Source organism: Vicia villosa, unplaced genomic scaffold, assembly GCF_029867415.1.
Source record: "Vicia villosa cultivar HV-30 ecotype Madison, WI unplaced genomic scaffold, Vvil1.0 ctg.000559F_1_1, whole genome shotgun sequence".
Classification (NCBI taxonomy): Eukaryota; Viridiplantae; Streptophyta; class Magnoliopsida; order Fabales; family Fabaceae; genus Vicia; species Vicia villosa.
In genome coordinates this window covers 681111-701294 of record NW_026705255.1, presented here as the reverse complement: position 1 = coordinate 701294, position 20184 = coordinate 681111, and the positions used below count along the sequence as shown (strand labels likewise).

Sequence of the window (20184 nt, the reverse complement as noted above, 5' to 3'; positions counted from 1 at the left end):
GTATTTATTCTCAATATAAGAGGTTATGTTAATTAAAAAAATTAACTTATTACTGGCATAATGGTTGTTTTTTGAACTTTTTTTTTGTTACATGCTTAATAGATGTAAAAATATTATTCAAGAGAATGTTGAACTGCTTCTGTTTTGTTTTACATCTACTAGAAACTGTTGTTACGTCTCTAATTATTTTTCTAAATATAATTAACTTCTGTATTATTCAGTTCTAACATCTAACAAATTACTTAACATTTTGGTTATAGTTTGTTAAATGCATTCGGTTGTTGAATTTGGTGAATGATTGATTTTTAGTAACATTTTTCCTCATAAACAGTTGCAACTTATTTTCAACTTCTAAGTACTTTTTCTACTTTACCAAAATAAAACAATTTTGGTCCCCTATTATTACTAATTCACAATTTTATTTTATTTTTATTTATATTTTTCACTTTCATATTTTATAAATCATTCAAAAAAAATTATATTCGTCGACAATAAAAATGACAATAACGTCAAAGACTCGCACACAAATGTGAAATCTTAAATTCAAATTCAAAATAAGGTGCTAAGCCCAAGAGAATAGACATTTGTAAGTTGAATTAAATGTTGATTACACCATAAGAGGATGGCATTAAGTCTCATACGCAAAAATCGAAATCAAGTTCTAAGCAGTGTAGTCAAGAATGTTTTGAGAGTGCTACGATCAAAGAAAAATTGTTTTTCTTGCTGGCATGGTCAAGATCGAGGTTTTTGAAACAAAATCGTAAAAATGACGCTCTGGGTCTTTTTATGTCGGTACTATGATTTTCATGTATAAGTGTATGTGTAAGAGTTTGTATTAAATTACCATTTTTCCCTTCGGCCAGATCTTAAGTGTCTTACTAACAATCCAGATTTTACGATTTTCACAAACTGACCTATAATACTTAAGATCTTGTGCTAGACTACTGACTCCTTTTAAGAGATCAAAATCTCTTACCATTTGACCCAACTTAGTTACTATTTTTAGTAAAATTGAAAATTCAATAAAAACAAAAAAGACAAATTTTCATTATTGTTTGCGCATACAAATGTTTCATACATTACAGAAAATAAAGAATCCTGAATATACAAACCATGAATCAAAATTCAAAAGAAATCTCAATTTTGAGTAACTATATAGGTCTGAAAAATTCCAATGACCTTAAAATAATTTATTTATACAAAACAAAACAAATAATTTCAATTTTAATTTAATCACAATCATCAATAATTTAAATACACTTTACCTTATAGATTCACCATAACCTATATACTTTATAAGATATGCATTCATCCACACATTGATCAACCAGTTTCTCTAAACTTTCTTAACAGAACTGATTCTCTTTGTCTCTTTAACAGTTTGAGTCTTGTTCTTATCGGTTTTCCCCGGCACGGCTCGAACAACGCCAGAAGATGCAGTTCTTTCGGCTATTCTCCTCTGTCGTTCATTCGCCTTTTCTTCCAACTTCTTCCTGATTTCATCTTCCTGTTTACCAAATCAAAATATGATTAACTCTGCAGCACCGACACCTCTGAAAAAAGGCATATCAGACAACGACAACGACATTTGTGCTTGCGTTCAATTTATTTATTTTTTGAAATTATTAGTGTCAACATATTGGTGCTAGTGTGTGCAGTATCTGTGTCTGTGTCCGTGCTTCATAGATGATTAATCATTAATCAACAGCTAGATTAATGAATGTTAGAGAAAATATAACAATGCAACTGAAAATACCTTTTCCCTTTGGCTCTTTTGAACTATAGTCCTACTTGGAACAGATGGTTTTCGGGTTCTAGGAATTATTTCGGGCTTGCCCTTTGCAGGTAATCGCGAGACTTTGCTTTTAACCGCGTTGGTTTTCTTTGGACTACTTGGAAGATTGTCGTTATTCACATTAACGCTCGAATCATCAACTGAAGTTCTTCTATCTGGTTCGGAGTAAGAAAAGTCAATTTCATAGTCCATGGTTCTCGAGGCCTCAACAGAATCGAATCCAGAAGAATCGCGTCGTAGAACTACACATAGATCATTTGGTTCCTCGATCTTTGATACTGCATTCTTTTCTTTTGTGTCGCTTTCTACCTTGTTGGAAGATGTTAGATTTTCAACCATACTCATATCCGTCTTCCATTGCGAATCAGAAAGATTGTTATCTACTAACTGATCACCGTGTATCATGAAGGAATCATCGATGATATTTTTTTCGCTTCTTTTTTCAGTGTGGGGAGAATCAAACACTATAGGCACAATCGAAGAATCGTGGCTTCTCGTAGTTTCCAAATTGTTATCAGCGATAAACCAATCTTCCGATCCTCTTCCCTTGGTTTGTAATGATGAATCGGCAGCAAAAGTATTTAACGGATCATCATGTTCATTTCTCGGTTCTCTTGATATGTGTGATAACAATACATCTTCGCCGATATTTTCTTTGATCTTTCTAATCGGGCTAAAGTTTTCTACATATCCGTCCATCTTCAACCCGCCTCCATTTCCTCCATCTCTTTGAGTCACAATGAAGGAGTCATTCGCAACTTCACGATTCTTCGGAACTTCATTGAAATCCATGTTTGGAGCAGAACTAGCAGCAGACGACATTCTTCCTTCAGAGTTGCTCGACGCAAAATGTTCATCCTGCACATCAATCGATTGCGTCTGTTCTGATCCGTCGACTTCGGTATCGGAATCTATCTTCAAAAGGCTCTGAAATGCATTCCAGTTCTCATTTTTGTTTCCATCTTCCTCAGCATCGTCACTCGATTTAGTTACATTGTGTTTAGCCGATGACTTTTTTCGACTACTGCGTTTTTCACCTTTATGAACCTTCTGCAGTGATTCAAGTGCAACACCGACTTTCTGTTTGATGGTTTCTTCGTCGAAGACAACGTCGTCTTCTAAAGAAGAATCATCAGAACCTCCACTCTCATTTCCATTTCTCCTTTTCGGAGTAATGTAGTTGATATTACGTATCACAACCGTTCCAGACGATTTTCTTCTGTGTTTTTTCCTCTTCTCATCCTTCAAAGAACCATTCGAGTCTTTCTGTTTATTCGAATCAGATTCACTCCCCGAATCAGGATCACTGGATTCTGTTTCCGGCTCTTCATATTCTTCCGATCCTTTCTTGTAACGAGATTTCTCTCTTTTAGTCGCCGACGGTTTTTGGTTCGCTCCCATGTTAGAAGGCCAATGCATATTATTTTGAAGATAAGGCGGATACCCTTGGTATGACGGCATTTGCTGACCCGGATTTTGAAGATTATACATATACGGCGGTACATTGTAAGGCCACGGCATATGCATAGGCATATGAACATTCGCGGCATGCGAGAAGTTCACATCTGCATAAAACATTCGTCGAAATTAAATAACCATTGAACACTCAAACGCATTTCAGAGAATAGAAGAATACCTTCTTTTTTATTTGATGTTTCAAGAAATGCATTCTCGTCGCTCGAAGGAATACTTTCTGAAGAGCTATTATTCTTGTTATTCTGATCATGAACGGTTACGTCATTAGCAAGTATAATTCCCGAAGATCCAGAAAACGAGAGTCCTGGCGGTAAGTTCGACTGCATTGCAGCTACTTCTTGAATCCAAAGATCGTCCGCGTGCTTTTTCTTCCATAATTCCTTAAAATTATTGCAAGCTTCCCTACAAACATTGAAAATCACGACTTAGAATTTAGTCTCGAAGTCGAAACTCAACTAAAGGTTTCATCTAAATGAGGCAAGTTCCATAATCAACAAATATCGGATGCGAGTTTTGAATGAAGTCGTATATCATTGTAAGAAAAGAGTAATATTTTATCGAAATTCGCACAAATGTGTTCTCGATTATCCTTATATTTGCATGGAATGAGAGAACTAACATCAAAAGTTGGTTGAACCTTCAATCTCCTTAGACAAGAGAAATTTCACAATCTACAAAGTAGGATCAATCGTCAAGATAATTTTTCTGTCGTTTTGGAAGAAAAACGAGTATTGTTTGCGCAAATCGGCAAGAACATAACCATTTAAGAATCAGACAAATTTAACACAAAAACACGTAATTTTCTGATTAGATAGCATCGACGTAAGTATCAAAGTATGAATTTGTAAGTTGCATTTTTCTAGCACATACCTTAAACGCGATGCTCCAAATGCATTTGCAAAATATACAAGATCATCGATGTTGTCAATATCAAAACCAGCAACAAGACTCCGTGTATACGCCATCGCTTGCTCTTTCCGGAGTAGTGCAATTCGAGAGTCCAACACACGTTGCAGCGAAATCCTTATAATTACAACAATTGAATGTGTTAGAAACCGTTTCTAATGAATTAACCAAACAAATAGACACTAGGTTTCATCGAGAAAGACTATTCAAAAGGTAGAAAGTTACTTCGAGTTTTCCTCTTCTTTAATGTCAACACCTTCAAGTACTTCATTCAACTGATGCAAACACAAAACATGAATAAATAAATAAAATCGATAGAGATCTTTCGGTGATTCCGACGTATTTTAAGCGAGAAAAATTACCTTTGTAGAATCACTTAACCTCCTTGTGTTGCCATTGGTTTGTGGCAAGTTTCCTGATACACAAATAGAATTTTAGTGCAAAACTAACTTCACTAAAACATTCTATACATAATATAGCTTCCAAGGTCTTAAAAAAAGGCCCGTTAACGCGAAAACGGCCACAACAAACCGGTATAGAAAGGTGTCGATACTGATACTGTTATCACCGTTTTATGATAAAAAACAAACAGTGGCTAATTAACATCTCGATGACCGCAATCACTGTCGCAACACTTGTGCCGACCAAAATCGCGAAAGCCTCTACGCGAGTGCAAAGCGGCCGCAACCGTTAATTAAAACCTTGATAGCTTCTTTAATAAATAATCAAAAAAGTTCTAAAAAAGTTGCTTCCACCATCTAAACCTAATCATTTCTTACATTAACATCAACAAACCATGAATTAAGTTGCAACTCTTAACCATATACCTTCTTCAGGGATTGTTACCGACATCGATAACGCATTCGCTTGAAATTGACTTTCAATCTGCTGAATTTCCTTTTCAAGGCTAACAAACCTCTCCAAAACTGCAGGTGTGCTAACAAACCTTACAAATCTGTCAAAAAAACAAAATCACCTTCACAAACAATTCGATCCAAAAACACATCTCTTGCATAAAATACTAAATCCATAAAACAACTCAAAACAACTCATCTACAAAATCAATTCTAGTGTTCTTCAAATTTGATTAAAACCAAAGAACTATGAATCAATCACCTCTCAAATGTGGATTTGGAGAACCAGAAAGCAGTATTGTTTGGAGGCAGAAGCCTAATCGAGTAACCACCTTTCAAGATCTCATCTTTAACAAACTTGAGATGAGAAACAAAAGGCTCAAACAACCCAGAAGCTACTTTCTCACGAACACCTCCATAAAACACTATAAGCTCAAATCTGCAAAATAACAAACACAGCCCAATAAGTGATTTGATAAAAAGCACAAATTTTTAAGAAGAAAACAACAAAATAAGTCAAAATAACAAAATGGGTTGTGCCATGATGATGAAACTAACCTGGTTCTGGTTGGGGTGAGTTGGAACAAAGCATAATCAAGAATGGTGTTGGAATCCATGGGAAGAGCTTGACAATGTTTAACGTTGTTGAAGAAGATTAATGGTTGATTTGAGGTGAATATGAGTCATGTGTAGTGGAAGAAGATGTGAGAGAAAGAGAGAAGGAAACAAAGACAGCAGAGGAATATGAAGCATCGCACATGGATGGAGTGTGAAGTCGGCGATTCGTCTTTTGTTATTTCAAAGGGCACATGCAATGCATCAGTGTTACTATTAGTGGTAAGTTAGTAGTAACTGTTTGTTTATTTCATAACGTGCGTTTCTAATAAGGGAAAATAAGGTAATTTTTCTCAAAACATTTGATTCTCAATGGGAGATGCTAAGGGTATATTCCAACTTAATTAGAAGTTTTGAGTTTGAATTCTGCTCGGTGCACGTAACAATAATATAATATATCATCTTTGAAGGATGAATTTACTGCCTATTGTGATTTACCTTTAGTTTTACACAGTTTTTTTCTTTTTGTGATCCTCTGCGTCTCAAGAATTAGTATTTGTAGTTATATGCAGAGAGCTTTTATGTTTTTTATGATCATACATGACTCGAAAAATTAGTCGTTGTAGTTGCGCGCAGAGAGTTTTTCATTTAATGTGATCGTCTCTGACTCAAGAGATAAGTCTCTACAGTTGATCTCCCTCGACTCCAGGAATTAGTCTTTGCAGTCGCGTGCCGAGAGTTTTTTCACTTATTATAGTTCTCTCTAATTCGAGAGATTAGTTGAATTAGTCTTTATAGTTGAGTGCAGAGAGTTTTTCTATTCTTTGTGATCATCTTCGATGTGGAGAAATAGTCTCAAAAGTTTGCACAAATATATCTAATTTATATAAGAATGACACATTTGATTCTAAGCTCCGAGAAATCATCAAGATCTTAACTTATCTCAAAATTTAATAAATATTTATAGCGAACTTAAATAAATCATCAAGATCAACAAATATTTCAAAGTTTAACGAATATTTATAGAAGTATTTACAAATTATTTAAAAAAAATTCACATCAGAAGAGGAAAAAAGTTGAATTCACGGTCTTTCAAATAAATCTGTCTTTTAAATAAACTATCTTCTTAGAGTCAATTTTTATGATAAATGTCAATGAATTTATAGAAAAAATAAAATGTTAAGGTACTAAAAAAAAATTGTTTGTTGTTTTTTGTTGTATTTATTAATGAGGGCAGGTGAAAAAACAAAAAGATATGTGAGTATAGGTTGTTTTTTGGTCATGAATTTTATTAACTTTTTATTAATATATGAACCGTATATGTCCAAAAGTATGTTTCCAAAACATTATTATTTGACAGATGACATTTGGAAGGTCTATCTGTTTATTGGTTGGTCATCTATTATATTTCTTGCAAAAGAGGATCATTAATTATTGAAAATACTACTATTGGAAAAGGATGTGTTCATTTTATCATAAAATAAATGCATTTGAAAATGATAGGTATCTGTTTGTCCTTATAAGTTGTAATTGCACAATTAGCTTAGGGAGTGTTTTGACTTAACAATTTTCACATCAATTGTGATTTGAGATGTGAAAATGAAGTTTCAAATTCATTAACAAACATATATTTATGTTTGCTCGACTTATTATTTGAATTTATCCACTAATATTATTAAATACTAGTATTAACTTAATCAATTAATTTATTTGTTATTATTTAATTTATAGATTTGTAAGCAATAAATTAAATTATCAATTAATCACTACGTTTTTACCAAAAAAGTCTTAGTCTTAACTTTTGTATTTTCTTTAAAATATAATTAAATGATACATTGCTCTTAGTGAAGAAGAAAGAGAGAGCGCCTCATCACACTATGCAAACTTGATTGTTTTGTATATTCTTTTGTGTTAGTTTACATTGCAAGAGGCTTCACTCTCATATAAACTATGAACACTTGAGTTAGTTATAATCAACTCAAAGTTAGTTATTCACCTAACTAACTAACCTAGCATGGTCATGCTGATAGCTTAGCATAAAGATGCATAATGCATTACCATACACACACATGCACTCTTTATGTTATGCTCCCACAAGATCATGGTGATTTGTGCAAAACTACTTTAAGTTTGTTTCGAAAATCAGTGAACAAGGTTGTTGGGAATGGTTTGGTGAGTGTTTACCCTTGATTTTGATAAACAAGCGCTAGTCTTTCAAATTTAAATATTTCGGTTACTTACATAATCGATTAGATTGATCCTAAAGACATATGTGTTCAATTTCTATGTATTTAGGTTTTCTAGACCTAAATGTAAAGCTAATCTTAAAAGAAAAGAAATAAATGAGTGTAAAGGTTTGTGTTTGAAAGTAAAAGACGACAAAAGATAAAGTTGGACAAGGAAAGTAAAGGGTTTTCGACAAGAAAGATAAAGAAAAACTGTAAAAGACTTTGAATGTAAATAACTGCTTTAAAATTGAAAATAATGGTGTTTCAAACATACATTCTCAGAGAGGCTCGTTTCTCAATACGCTAGATACTTTGAGTACATTTTGAGAATTTGTACAATGTTGAACACACAAAAAATCTATTTACTAAGATCCCTATATATACTAATTCGACTATAGCGGTTTTCTACTCTGAAGATGACATGTTCTCGTCTGCATGCGCTTCGCCTCTTGCAAACCTCCACGCGTCCTTCTCAAGGAACAGGTAAGGCCAAAAAACCCTCCTATTTCGAAATTCACTTCGTTGAATTCCAAGTCTGAATGACTTAAAAATATTTCTAAGTCCCAGATAACACAATCAACCCCATCAGGGTGACTAACTTCTTTTCAAATGACTTTGTCGAAAATACGTTCTCTCGTCGAAGTCAATATTTCTTCCTAGCATCCAATCCTTTATCTCCTGAATATCATCCTTTTGTATAGCATCGAATTTGTAGCTAACAGTGAGTGCATCTACTAGTTGAGCATGACCTGGTACATGTTGAATATGGAAGTGATTGGCCACGATTTTTTCCCAAACAAAATGTATATCTAGTTCAATGTGCTTGGTTCTTGTAACACCCCTTTTAATACCCCAAAGCCTAACATGATTAAATACTCAGAGTAATCATGCATATAAACAAGAGGCGTCACATCGACGTTTTCAAAAAAACTAAAAGCCTTTAAAAACCAACAAAACATACATTCGTTAACATGCAAATCATCTGGTCATTAATATAACACATTATATTTAACATAATTCATTAAGAATATGCATACACAGCGGAAAGACAACGAATACTCATGCATTGTATAAATGATCCATGTCCCATACCATGATCATGTCTCAATAACATCCAAATGGAAACATAATAACATATCCAGAATAATTGGCATTATACCTCCAACAACAACAATAAACATCATACGAAATCTTAAAGTAGTATAAGATACAAATCCAATCAACATGAGTTCGACACACTAATTCTAACCCAGTGTTACATGACCAGAGCATCGACTCACTACCTAATCAAAACGAAACCTCGGAGCTCTCCGACTAAGTCACGAATCAAGCAACTACTCGTCTGAACCTCCACGTTACCAACTAAGGGTAACATTCAAACAGAAGGGTGAGAATTCAAATTCTCAATAGAAAATATAATAATGGGAAATGCTACATAAGTAAGCATACATTTCACAATTCTTCACTCTTCTCAAAACATGCATTTATCTCCAATATAAAGTTAACATGTTTAATACAATTAAGTATCACAATCAAATTCACAACCTAATATATTGACTATTTACATATATACACATATATCACCCATACATATATATATTTCACATTCCACATCAAATATGTATTAATCACATATATCTCATTCTCATCACATTCTCTATTTCATATCAAATGATTCATCATTCCACATATATGCATATCAATCAAATTCACATCCACACATTCATACCACATAATCACACATAACAACATTTCACACCGACATGTGCGACTCGAGTGTGACTCTATGCGATATGCATGTGGATCCCTCCGTTATCATTTCCGGTCATGCCGATTGTCATTCTCTCTAGACTAGATAACCACCTCAAAGCCCCATACTCTTTAAGCTTTCAAACCCCATACTCGTTAGGTTTAGGACAAGTAAATAACCTTCGCGAGATTACCCAACATTGCCACTTTCAAAGACTCATGCTTGTGTACGTGTGCAACAAAACAAGACTCATGCATTTAAGACGATCTCTCTATCTCTTAAACTACACAATCACATCCTTCCAACTTTGCACAACATTACACAACATGACATTCCACCAATATCAAACATCAATTAGCATTTAGCAATCAATCACATAATTCACGGTTATCATATCACATAATGCATCCATGAACATTGGTCATGCACAATTCATCCATAACATACACATATAATTAAATGTTATTCCTAATTATCATCATAATTAATCAAACAAGTGTCAATCCATTCTATTCTATCATATAGAAAATTATTTAAGCTTCAAGATGCTTCAAACGGCACCTAAAAAGGAGTTACGGATCGAAAGTTATGACATTTCAAAGTTTGGAAAAGTTTTGTAAAACAGTGTCCGCTCAGCGGCCATCAAGCGGGCTATACAGTAGCTTCCAATCTTCGCAGCTCCGCTTAGTGGGCTGGGTCTGCTTAGCGGACGTGCGATTATGCAGAAAAACTCAGCAACATTCAGAACTGCGAAATCACACACCCACCACTCCAAATCACTTCCAAACATCAATAAACATCAAATACAACCAGTATTCATCATTATTGAACAACATATATCATCAAAATCATGTTTAATCATGTAATTCCATAGAAAATAGCATAGAAATTAGGATTCATACATTTCTCATGAAATAGCAAAGAATGAAGAGATTCACACAAACACATACATTACCCAATCATAGATTCTACAAGAACTTGGATTCAAACCCTTACCTCTAACTCTTAATCCACCCTCTTCAAGAAATCTACAAATCTCCTTCTCCTTCTCTTCTATGTTCTTCTTCTCTTCTTTCTATCTTTTTCCTCTTTTCTTTCTAATTAGGTTATGACACAAAGTTCTCCCTTAATTCTCATTATTTCATTGGGCTTAACCCACCCAATACTCTTTCTTACTCAACTAAGCCCATTTAACTAATTTCTAAATAAATTCTACCATTTATTAATTAGCTAAATAATACATTACTACCCAATTAAATAATTATCACTCAAACAATAATTAAATAAAACACACAAACAATTATCAAATATCAAATCATCCTAATTAATTAAAATCTAATAAAAATAGGGTGTTACAATTCTTGCATGGAGAATCGGGTTATGGGAAAGTAATACTGCACCGAGGTTATCGCACAACAAATTAGGCACAAGGTACTCAATGTGTATCTCACAAATAAAAGATTCAAGGAAAAGTAACTCTGATGTGGTGTGTGCCAAAGCTCGGTATTCAGCTTTTATGCTTAATCTTGCAACAAGCATTTATTTCTTCGAGCTCTAAGCTACAAGATTGGGACCAAAGAAAACATAATAGTCTGAGGTATCAGGGTCGCTTTCCCAATCAGAGTCATTATATGCATGCAGAGAAAACATCAGAAGATGTGTGACTGGTGCAAGTAACAATCCATGTGTTGTTGTGCCACTCAAGTAACGGAGAATTGATAGGCATGAACATGAATTGAAAAGCTTCATTAATTGAGAATGTTATGTCAGTTTGTGTGAGTGTCAAGTATTATAAGACACCAATTGTGGAACGATGCATGAGAGAATTTGGAATTACATTTATGCCATGTTTGCTCAATTTACATTGACTGAACATAGGAGTAACCACACCTTTTACATCAGTCACATTCACCTTCGAGAAGTGTACCATTGGCCTGATGATGAACTTCAATACCTAGAAGTATTGAAGAACACCTAACTTTTTAAGTGCAAATTTGGAGTGGAGTATGTTGATGATCTCATGTATTAGTTGGGAGGAGGATCCTATGATGATAATGTCGTCCACATAGAATAGCATACAAGGTAACATTACGATGATTATAGAAAAAAAAAGAGAATGGTCACGTTTGCAAGACTCAAATCCAAAGTGAATTAGTTCCTGATGCAGTTTTTCCATACCATGCACGTGGAGCTTGATTGAGCCCATAAACTTCTTTTTTTAGCTTGCAAACTATATTAGAATTTGAGTCCACGAAGCCAGGAGGTTGTTGCATGTATACCTCCTCTTGCAAATCTCCATTGAGGAACTCATTGTTGATGTCAACTTGTTGAATTTCCCACTTGTTAGTAAGATGTAGCAACCTGCCCTAAAATTGAAAGGTTTAGAGTCGCCACCTATTCTGAAGGGCGAATAGGAAACCCTACGCAGATACGAGATTCAGGGTAAGTTATTATAATCAGGTTGAGGGAAGGTATTAGGCACCCTCAACCCTTTCCTAAGGGCTACATTGTAAAGCCAAGGTTTATGGCAATAATTATGAGGTTTATAGCTAATGAATTGAAAAAGGTAAAAATTGAGATTTAAAGATGAATTGAAATTATAGGGGGGAGACTGTAAGTATCAGATATGCCTAAGAGGGGGGGGGGGGTGAATTAGGTTTTCAAAAATTAATCGGTTTTATGAGAAAGTCTTTACTGATTTTTGGTTAAGTGTTTGAAGGCTTTTGATGGTTTTTATCTTTTTCTTGGTAATGGTGATGAAAGCGGTAAAAGCGAAAAGATAAAGAACACAACGATATATACTGGTTCCCCTCACAATCCGAGAGTACTCCAGTCCCCTTTCAAACACGAAAGAGATTTCACTATAGTTAGAATTATTGTATAAGCCTATGCCTACTATCTAACCTATAGGGTGATCAAAGGTTCTTAACACCTTTAAGATCAATCAACACTAATATGGATGAAGAACAATCCTCTTCAAACACACCACTTACTTCCAACAATCCTGGATAGTAAGGAAATAATTTTCTTTGAATTTTTACAAGAGATTTAAATGAAGTTTGTATAGCACTATCAATCTTGGATTGATCTTCTTCTTCAAATAAACAATTCTCAAAATGGATATAAGTGTTCACAATGTATGCATGAAACTTTGAATGAATTTCTCAATGAAAACGTGTATAGAAAGTTTCACTTGAAAGTAAGGATTTGATGAACACTTGGAAATATTGAAGGATGAAGATTTATGAAAGTTATGAATTGTTAATGAAGAAAGTGATTAATGATTATGAAAGATGTAGTATTTATAATGTGTTACACCTCTTTGAATGGTTATTTTTCCATGAAGCAATGCAATGATTTAGTGGTAAGAAGATAAATTCGTTTGAATGAAATCATGCAATGAAAAAACACATTGGTTCATTAGGAACCGGTTCCTGCCTGGGACAACCCGGTTCTTGCTGAACGTTACAGCAGAAAAATTCAAATTTTGAACTGAGGAACCGGTTCCCACCTAGGGACAACCCGGTTCCTAGTAGTAAAACACAGAATGCTGAAAAAGTAGAATGCTGGGAACCGGTTCCCCCATAGGGACAACCCGGTTCCTAAAACCTTTATTTTGGATTTTAACTTTGAAAAAGGTTTTAAATGAACTTTTGAAGGATGACACTTTGTAGTATGTTTATGATATGCATGAAAATATATTTGTGAACAATTATATGTCAAAGTGAGTATTGTTTGTACCTTTGTCGTTTTAGCTCGATCCTTGAATCTTTATTGTTTCTTCAAGACTTTTGAAATGATGTGTTTCTTGCCTAAAACTTGAAGTACTTTTTGCACATCCTTTTATGAAAGCTTGATTTCCATATTGTCTTCATCAAAACCAATTATGCTTGAGAAGCTTGCAATTACATTCTCCCCCTTTTTGATGATGACAACCAAGTCTTGAAATGTCTTTGAAAAAGTTGTTTTGTGCTTTTGAAATTATGTTGAACAATGCAAGACTCCCCCTATGTTAGAGACTCCCCCTAAATCCATGATTCCTTCTTTGATTTATGGTGATGAGTTTCATTTGTTAATGTTAACAATGGCCTGCATTTTTTTTCTTTGAAACAAAACAACACAAAAACACATGCATATTCTTCTCCCCCTTTGTTATTATCAAAAAGGATGGGGAAAAAGAGAAAATTGATATGAAATATAAACATAACACAATGTGAAATACCACAAATATAACACAATTTGAAATACTACAAACATAACACGATTAAACGATACGAAACATAGTTTTTCACGATTACAACATAAACTTAAATAATCCTAAACATCACGAAACATAAAGGGAACAATGTCTAAAAACATAAATAAAAACCAACAATTAAATAGAACATAATAATAAAGAGCACATAATTTAATCACTTTCATCCATTTGCTCTTCATCATCATCATCTTGTTCATCTTCTTCTTCACTTCCTTCCTCTCCCTCATAATGAGCCAAGATCCGCCTTTGAGTCTGTTGAATTTCCCGCATTTGTCTTCTCATAAGGTTATGCTCATAGTTGTTCTCCCGCTTGTTGTTATCAATAGATGTTTGAATGGAGCAAAGCTTGTCAAACATCATCTCCATTGTGTATCCACCTTTGGGAGGTTGAGGGATTTGTGGCACGGCTGGCTCAAAATCAACTTTGTAGAAAAATCTACCTTCACGATCCGTAACAATTCCTATATTTTTAAGAGCGGTAGCGGTGGTGATAGCACACTCTTGTTCATCCATATTTTTCTTCGGTTCCCTTTGGAGGAGAACACCGGCATTCCGAACAATATGAGAAATGGCCCTTGCATAAGGTAAGCCTCCTTTAAGGGAAGCCATGAGTTGCATGCGGCGCATGATTGAAAGAGCCCAATTTACTTCAATGCCACGTCTTAGAGCAAGCAAGACCATCAACTCAAACTCATTGACCCTGGAATGGTTAGAATTCTTTGGAAATAAAACATAAGCAATGATAAGATGGAGCATCCTATCACTCACCGATAAGCTTGAACCGTGTCGCGTTGAGTTGGTCGGCACATATCCACAAAGACATCAATCATACTATACGGTTGCCAATCCTCCGGAATGTTACCTTGAAGGAGCACTAAACCCTCATATGGAATTCCTAATAGTTTCCCAAAATCCTCAACATCTAAGCAAATCTCTTTTCTTGAAACTTCGGATACCAAAGTGAACTCATCAAAATCATTGGTCACTATCTTAAGGTTATGGTAAAATTCCCTAACCAAATCCGGGTAATAGTCTCCATGATCACTCACAAAATTTGCAACACCGACATTAGCTAACCTAGCATTTAAATTAAAGCTATGAGTTGGGAAATCATGAAGTTTACCGTACTTAGCCGGAAGGAGTTTCCGACTACGAATGTTGAATGTGAGTCTCCGACTCTTGACAGTTGGTTGGAACTCTTGAGGATCTTCACTTGTCTCTCCAATCTTATTCTTTCCCTTTGCACTTCTTGAAACTTTGGGTGCCATGATTTAAAGGAGTGGAGAGTTAGGGTTTGATATGGGATTTTTGGATTTGGAGAGTGGAAGATGATTTGAGTGAAATGTGTGAAAGAGTGGAGGATTATATAGTGTTTAGAGGTAGTGGGTAAATTAATTTGGAGAGTTATGGTGGGATAATGAGGTTTTAATTTGGTTGACAATGGAGGTGGAAGTTTTGAAGAAGATGAAGATGAATGTTGAATGAGAGTGAATGTGAGTAAATGAGTGTAAATGTGTGGTTGTGAATGAGTGAATGTGTAGATTAAGAGATAAAAAGCTTTTAAGAGATATATAATAAAACTTAAAAAAAATAATAAACAAGTAAAAGTTTACGTTACAGCCAAATAAAGGAAAAGAAAATCTGGAAAAAGGTCGTGGGAACCGGTTCGTCCCTACATGGGAACCGGTTCCTGAAGCACATAAAAACAACGCCTCTGGAAATTACTATGGGGAACCGGTTCGTCCCACATGGGAACCGGTTCCTGGACTGAAAAAGTCCAAAAACTTTAATTTTATGAAATATAAAGCATACATATCATACATAAATACCAAGTCATAATATATGAACATTTATAAAACACTTTTTATCACATAAAATGTTAGAAACGTGTACCTTTGATTTATGATAATGATGAACGAATTTAAACATCACCTTCATCTAAAATTCCAAGCTCTCGTCGAATTTTGTAAAACGATTCTTTTGGGAGAGGCTTGGTGAAGATATCCGCAAGTTGATTATGAGTATCTACAAAATTGACTTCAACATCTCCTTTAAGCACATGATCGCGAAGAAAATGATGTCGAATGTCTATGTGTTTGGTTCTTGAATGCATGACCAGATTCTTTGTGATATTTATAGCACTTGTATTGTCGCATCGAAGAGGAATGCATCCAAGATCAAGTCCGTAGTCACGAAGTTGTTGCTTAAGCCAAAGAATTTGTGCACAACAACTTCTTGCTGCTATGTATTCTGCTTCGGCTGTGCTAAGAGCAACACATGCTTGTTTTTTACAAGCCCATGATACTAATGCATTTCCAAGAATGTGACAAGTACCACTTGTGCTTTTACGATCAGTTTTACATACTACATAATCCGCGTCAGAATAACCAATTAAATTGAAAACACTACCTTTAGGATACCATAAGCCAACGTTGGTCGTTCCTTTGAGATACTTCATGATCCTTTTAACCGCCATAAGATGTGATTCCTTTGGATTTGCTTGAAAGCGAGCACAAAGACAAACACTAAACATTATGTCAGGACGGATTGCCGTCAAATACAATAAAGAACCAATCATACCTCGATACTTGGTAATATCAATTGGAGTACCGGATTCATCTTGATCAACATATGTACCAGAGCCCATTGGAGTATTCATCGCTTTACAATTGTCCATATCAAACTTCTTCAATAGTTCTTTACAATATTTGGATTGATTGATAAAGATTCCATCTTTGAGTTGCTTAATTTGTAGTCCAAGAAAGTAGTTCATCTTTCCCATCATAGACATCTCGAATTCTCCTTGCATCATCAATGAGAATTCCTCACACATTTCTTTGTTAGTCGACCCAAAAATGATATCATCAACATAGACTTGAACCAATAAAGTGTTACTTTTGATTTTCTTAATGAACAAAGTTTTATCAACCTTACCCTTTTCGAAACCTTTTTCACACAAAAAATTGCTAAGTCTATCATACCATGCTCTAGGTGCTTGCTTTAATCCATAAAGAGCCTTTCTCAACTTAAAGACATGTGAAGGATTCTTGAAGTCTTCAAATCCCGGGGGTTGTTTGACATAGACTTCTTCATTGATGTAGCCATTCAAGAATGCGCTCTTGACGTCCATTTGATAAAGCTGAAAATTTAATGAACATGCATACGCAAGTAAAAGACGAATAGCTTCTAACCTTGCAACCGGAGCAAATGTTGTTAGAACAAGATTTGTTCTGATCAATTATCTTAGTTTTGATGATAACAATAATATGAATTTTGCTTAAGATAATATGGTACTCTAATCCAATGCAATTTCCCTTTCAGGAAATATATAAAGAGTACGCATAATTCAGCGCTCAGAAGCTTTGTCTCAAAGGGTTCAGCATGCAACATCAGAACATGGTCTGGCAAGACATCAGAAGATGGTCGAAGCAGAATCAGAACATGGGTCTATGGAAGCATCAGAAGAACAAGAGAACAGAAGCACTGAAGTTCTGATGGTATCACGCTCAGAAGCACTTCAAGGTCAGAAGATCAGAAGATGCTATGCACCAAGCTGTTTGACTCTGATGATATTCAAACGTTGTATTCACAAGCATCAGATCAGAAGAAAGTACAAGTGGCAAGCTACGCTGACTGACAAAAGGAACGTTAAAAGCTATTCTAGGCTACGTCAGTAGACACAGCGTGAACAAGGCTCGAGGTAGTTGACAAAAGCGTATAACATTAAATGCGATGCTGTACGGAACACGCAAAGCATTAAATGCATTCAACGGTCATCTTCTCCAACGCCTATAAATATGAAGTTCTGATGAAAAGCAAGGTTGACGATTTTAACGATTCTGCACCAAAACAACTCATATTAAACTTGCTCAAACGCTGTTCAAATCAAAACTCAGAATCTTCATCTTCATCAAAGCTCACTACATTGCTTTTGTAATATATTAGTGAGATTAAGCTTAAACGATTAAGAGAAATATCACAGTTGTGATTATCGCTTTTAAGAAGCATTTGTAATACTCTTAGAATTACATTAAGTTGTAAAGTAACTAGAGTGATCGTGTGGATTAGAATACTCTAGGAAGTCTTAGGAGTGAACTAAGCAGATTGTAACTAGAGTGATCGTGTGGATCAGTAGACTCTAGAAAAGTCTTAGAGGGTATCTAAGCAGTGTTCCTGGAGTGATCAATGTGTGATCAGAAGACTCTGGAAGACTTAGTTGCTGACTAAGTGGAAAACCATTGTAATCCGTGCGATTAGTGGATTAAATCCTCAGTTGAGGTAAATCATCTCTGCGGGGGTGGACTGGAGTAGTTTAGTTAACAACGAACCAGGATAAAAATAACTGTGCAATTTATTTTTATCTGTCAAGTTTTTAAAGCTACACTTATTCAAACCCCCCCCCCTTTCTAAGTGTTTTTCTATCCTTCAATTGGCTTCAGAGCGCCGGTTCTAAGGTGCAAGCACTTAACCGTGTTTAGAAAAGATTCAGGAAGAGAAAAACGCTTCAGTAAAAGATGGTTGATGAAAGTGAAAAGTCTACACCTACACCTGCATCTACATCTGGCTCTGCTGAGCAATACAACGGTAACAATGGTTATACTAGACCGCCGGTATTTGATGGTGAAAACTTTGAATACTGGAAAGATAAATTGGAAAGTTACTTTCTTGGTCTAGATGGTGATCTATGGGATCTTCTGATGGATGGTTACAAACATCCAGTAAATGCCAGTGGCGTAAAGCTGTCAAGGCAAGAAATGAATGATGATCAGAAGAAGCTTTTCAGGAATCATCATAAATGCAGAACTGTTTTATTGAATGCTATCTCTCATGCTGAGTATGAGAAGATATCTAACAGGGAAACGGCCTATGACATATATGAGTCCTTGAAAATGACTCATGAAGGAAATGCTCAAGTCAAGGAGACTAAAGCTCTAGCTTTAATCCAGAAGTATGAAGCCTTCAAGATGGAGGATGATGAAGACATTGAAAAGATGTTCTCAAGATTTCAAACTCTTACTGCTGGATTGAGAGTTCTTGACAAGGGATACACCAAGGCTGATCACGTAAAGAAGATCATCAGAAGCTTACCCAGAAGATGGGGTCCTATGGTGACTGCATTCAAGATTGCAAAGAATCTGAATGAAGTTTCTCTGGAAGAACTTATCAGTGCCTTGAGAAGTCATGAAATAGAGCTGGACGCAAATGAGCCTCAAAAGAAAGGTAAGTCTATTGCATTAAAATCAAATATCAAGAAATGCACTAACGCTTTTCAGGCTAGAGAAGAAGATCCTGAAGAATCAGAATCTGAAGAAGAAGATGAACTGTCTTTGATCTCCAGAAGGCTAAATCAACTCTGGAAGACCAAGCAAAGGAAGTTCAGAGGCTTCAGAAGTTCAAAGAAATTTGAACGTGGAGAATCTTCTAATGACAGGAGATTTGACAAGAAGAAGGTCATGTGCTATGAATGCAATGAGCCTGGACACTACAAGAATGAATGTCCAAATCTTCAGAAGGAAAGTCCCAAGAAAAAGTTTCATAAGAAGAAAGGTCTTATGGCAACCTGGGATGAGTCAGAAGATGATTCAGAAGATGAGCAGGCTAACTGTGCGCTGATGGCGACAGAAGATGACGGATCAGAATCTACATCAGAATCAGATTCTGAAGAGGTATTTTCTGAACTTACTAGAGATGAGTTAGTTTCCGGTCTAACTGAACTTCTGGAACTCAAGTCTCAGATTAGTCTCAAATATAAAAAGCTGAAAAAGCTATTTGAATTTGAAACAAAGAAGCTTGAGTTGGAAAATTCTGAATTAAAAGAAAAACTTTTAAAATTATCCAATAATGTTGGATCTCCTTCTGATTCAGAAAAATCCACTCCTAGTCTAAACCATATTCTGAAAGAATATGATTTAAGTTTCAGGAAGTTCTTATCTAGAAGTATTGGCAGAAGTCAGCTAGCTTCTATGATATATGTTGTGTCTGGAAACAAAAGAGTTGGCATTGGTTTTGAGGGTGAAACCCCATACAAACTTGAACCTGTTGATGAAATGAAATTAACATACAAGCCATTGTATGATCAGTTCAAGTATGGCCACTCCCATGATATTAGGCACACTTCACATGCTCAAAGTTTTCACATAACACATACCAAAAAGCATGTGACACAACCTAGGAAATATCATGAAACTCACATTAAGAATTATCATGCTGTTCCTCCTATTGCTTACAATGTTAAACCCAAGTTCAATCAGAACTTGAGAAAATCTAACAAGAAAGGACCCAAAAAGATGTGGGTACCTAAGGATAAGATTATTCCTATTGCAGATATCCTTGACTGCAAAAAGGACAAAGCACAACATGTC

General features: G+C 35.2%; 1 protein-coding gene across 1 annotated transcript; it reads right to left on the bottom strand.

The window, feature by feature from the left end:
* Nucleotides 1-1035: 1035 nt before the first annotated feature.
* On the bottom strand, nucleotides 1036-5862 carry LOC131629339 (COP1-interacting protein 7-like). The gene is made up of 9 exons (XM_058900125.1): nucleotides 5590-5862; nucleotides 5294-5470; nucleotides 5005-5132; nucleotides 4540-4592; nucleotides 4403-4452; nucleotides 4142-4294; nucleotides 3432-3673; nucleotides 1757-3360; nucleotides 1036-1507 (listed from the first exon to the last, which is right to left on the bottom strand). Exons 1-9 carry the CDS (start codon nucleotides 5646-5648, stop codon nucleotides 1337-1339), a joined length of 2637 nt encoding a protein of 878 aa, XP_058756108.1. The 5' UTR covers nucleotides 5649-5862; the 3' UTR covers nucleotides 1036-1336.
* Between the last annotated feature and the right edge of the window lie 14322 nt (nucleotides 5863-20184).

Bases quoted from the DNA above. Each gene is read 5' to 3' on its own strand.
- LOC131629339 (XM_058900125.1), bottom strand. From the start codon at position 5,648: ATGGATTCCAACACCATTCTTGATTATGCTTTGTTCCAACTCACCCCA. The intron at 5,471-5,589 runs GTTAGTTTCATC...GTTATTTTGCAG, and splicing joins CTCACCCCAACCAGAACCAG to ATTTGAGCTTATAGTGTTTT. The intron at 4,453-4,539 runs GTAATTTTTCTC...TGTTTGCATCAG, and splicing joins GGTTAAGTGATTCTACAAAG to TTGAATGAAGTACTTGAAGG.